We start from the raw sequence: 2,668 nt of genomic DNA on the forward strand, positions 1-2,668 counted from the left end.
TTCTCCAGTTTCCTCATTTCCCCTCCCCCCACCTTGTCTCAGTCAAATCCCTCGAACTGAGCACTGCCTTCCTAACCTGCAATCATCTTCCGGACCTCTCCGCCCCCACCCCACTCCTGCCCATCACCCTCACCTTGACCTCCCTCCACCTATCGCATTTCCAAAGCCCCTCCCCCAAGTCCCTCCTCCCTACCTTTTATCTTAGCCTGCTGGACACACTTTTCTCATTTCTGAAGAAGGGCTTATGCCCGAAACGTCGATTCTCCTGGTCCTTGGATGCTGCCTGACCTGCTGCGCTTTTCCAGCAACACATTTTCAGCTTCTTAAAATCTACCAACTTTGGGCAGCCATCTTAAAAAAATCTCCTTAAGTGGTTGGATATTAAATATTGTTTAACATTGCTCCTATGTCACAACATACGACTTCTTACTTTATTAAAAAATGACATACAAATAGATGTTGCTGGTAAAATAGGGCAAACTACACCTTACCTGATTGTCGCAGGTCTTGAAAAGAGGCACTTTCCAAAGCCTGGCCTCCTTAGCGAGTGCTTCATTGAGGAGGAAGGCAAGCCTCTCACCATCTAAGGATCCAAGACATTTCATGGCACCTCCAAGGAAGGCCAGTTTGCCAGGCAGGCACAGCTACCTACAAACAAATAAGAAATTTGTTTTCATAAACTTTGCAAACATTTTATACAATGGGTAGCACAGCTATAAGAATGAGAGAGTCAATTTCCACAAAACTCCAGATTCTGAGCAACTATGCAATCCCAACATCTTTCAGATGTGGAAAGGATGGCCAGAACAGGAAAGGATTACTGTGCAATTGTTCAAAATTACTGTTTGTTTCTTTTCAGGCACAATTTTTTTTCATAATTCTGCCATGAGGGGCTTTGAAAACATGTTTAGAATCAGTGCTGAATTGTCGCCAGAATTGCAATAAAAGGCAAATCTTAATTTACTTTTCACTTTCTTCATCAGAGGATGGCCACTATCATCAATGTATTGTCCTATCTGAAGGCCATTTACACGTCCTACTTTGACATGCAGAATAATTCCCACATTCCTCATTCATCTGTAAAACTCTATAATGTAATTTTGACCAAACTGCTTTAGAAATGCCCATTTGTATATTTAGATTAGGGAAACAGAGGGCCTGAACACAGAGCTGTGTTCAACCTAGCAAAGTTACCAGTTCCATATCTGACAAGACAGTCCTGAGATAAGGTGTGCCAGTTCACTCATCATCCAAGCTGCAATATTTCAATACGATAAATCCAATTTCTCAGGCATTACTACTTAACATCCTTTTCTGACATTTTAAATTATCTGGACCCAATTTGTGTTTCAAGCTCCCGTCAAACTATTTCCTCTGATCTCAAATATAATTTGGAGATTGTGAATTCAATTAACACTTAGTACGGGTATCACTGGCTTAGCTCCCAAATCCGGCATGCCTGAAATATGATACTCATCTCAATCCATTCTCACCCCTATGGCCACCACGTACCACCAATAAGTAAAATGGCGTTCATGTAGTGAAAGTTCATGAATGTCAATTGAAAAGGAGTCCAGTATTTTTCAAAAAAAATACAAATTCTGTTTAAAAAAACCCATGCGTCTGATTAGAATTTTATTTTTTTTTAATTCTTTAGTTGAAACTCAGCTCTTCTGCTGGCAGGCTAAAGCATCAAATGTCAGGGTATTCATTCTGTGTAATGGATGGTGGGGGGTGGAGGGGATACAGGGGACATGTAATCAACAGGCTAACAAATTATTGGTCTATAGAAAGGCATTAATACAAATTATTTCCAAGTAAGTCATTCCATGTAAACAAATGTCCTGTTTATCGATGCCCCATGTAATTGGCTTGTATTGCATCTTAAAAAGTCATTCTCCTCAGAGATATCAAAAACAATCAGTTAAGCCTGTTGCTACCTTACATGAATGACTGGACCCAGGGGGACCCTCACTCACTTTGGCTGGACATCAAAGCATCTCAGGCAAGATGCCCTCGTTAGCCTTCTTTTCATAGACAAAATGAGAACAGTTAAGGAATATTGCCATAGCCCAACAGTCTTCAATACTGTCAAAGCATGAAGGGCAATATTGCCAAAACATCATTTTTGACACCCATAGTTGGTGTGCCGGGCTTTCAGCCAGGGATGAAGAACTCTGGGTTTAAACAATCAGCAGCTAGGGGCATGTCTTGCCTGGGTGACTTATTCGAAGGTGTCAGTGGTGGAGCACTTTGGGGCCAGCGACCATAATTCTATTTGTTTTAAAACAATGATGGAAAAGGATAGACCAGATTGAAGGCAGATGTTCTCAGGTAAAGGGACGGCTGGAAAATGGGAAGCCTTCAGAAATGAGATAACGAGAATCCAGAAAAAGTATACTCCTGTCAGGGTGAAAGGAAAGGCTGGTAGGTATAGGGAATGCTGGATGACTGAAGAAATTGAGGGTTTGGTTAAGAAAAAGAAGGAAGCATATGTCAGGTATAGACAGGATAGATCGAGTGAATCCTGAGAAGAGTATAAAGGAAGTAGGAGTATACCTAAGAGGGAAATCAGGAGGGCAAAACGGGGACATGAGATAGTTTTGGGAAATAGAATTAAGGAGAATTCAAAGGGTTTTTACAAATATATTAAGGACAAAAGGGTAAC

At 41.1% G+C, this 2,668-nt stretch overlaps 1 protein-coding gene across 2 annotated transcripts in view; it reads right to left on the reverse strand.

Moving 5' to 3' along the window:
• Positions 1–2,668, reverse strand: part of LOC122556550 (cyclin-I-like) — a 33,008-nt gene that overhangs the window by 19,213 nt on the left and 11,127 nt on the right. For both annotated transcript variants that reach the window (XM_043703332.1, XM_043703333.1), the window contains exon 2: positions 492–648. In XM_043703332.1, coding sequence (XP_043559267.1) covers positions 492–605 — 114 coding nt within the window. In that variant the 5' untranslated portion in view covers positions 606–648. The remainder of the gene's footprint in view (positions 1–491; positions 649–2,668) is intronic.

Source organism: Chiloscyllium plagiosum, chromosome 14 (assembly GCF_004010195.1).
Source record: "Chiloscyllium plagiosum isolate BGI_BamShark_2017 chromosome 14, ASM401019v2, whole genome shotgun sequence".
Taxonomy (NCBI): domain Eukaryota; kingdom Metazoa; phylum Chordata; class Chondrichthyes; order Orectolobiformes; family Hemiscylliidae; genus Chiloscyllium; species Chiloscyllium plagiosum.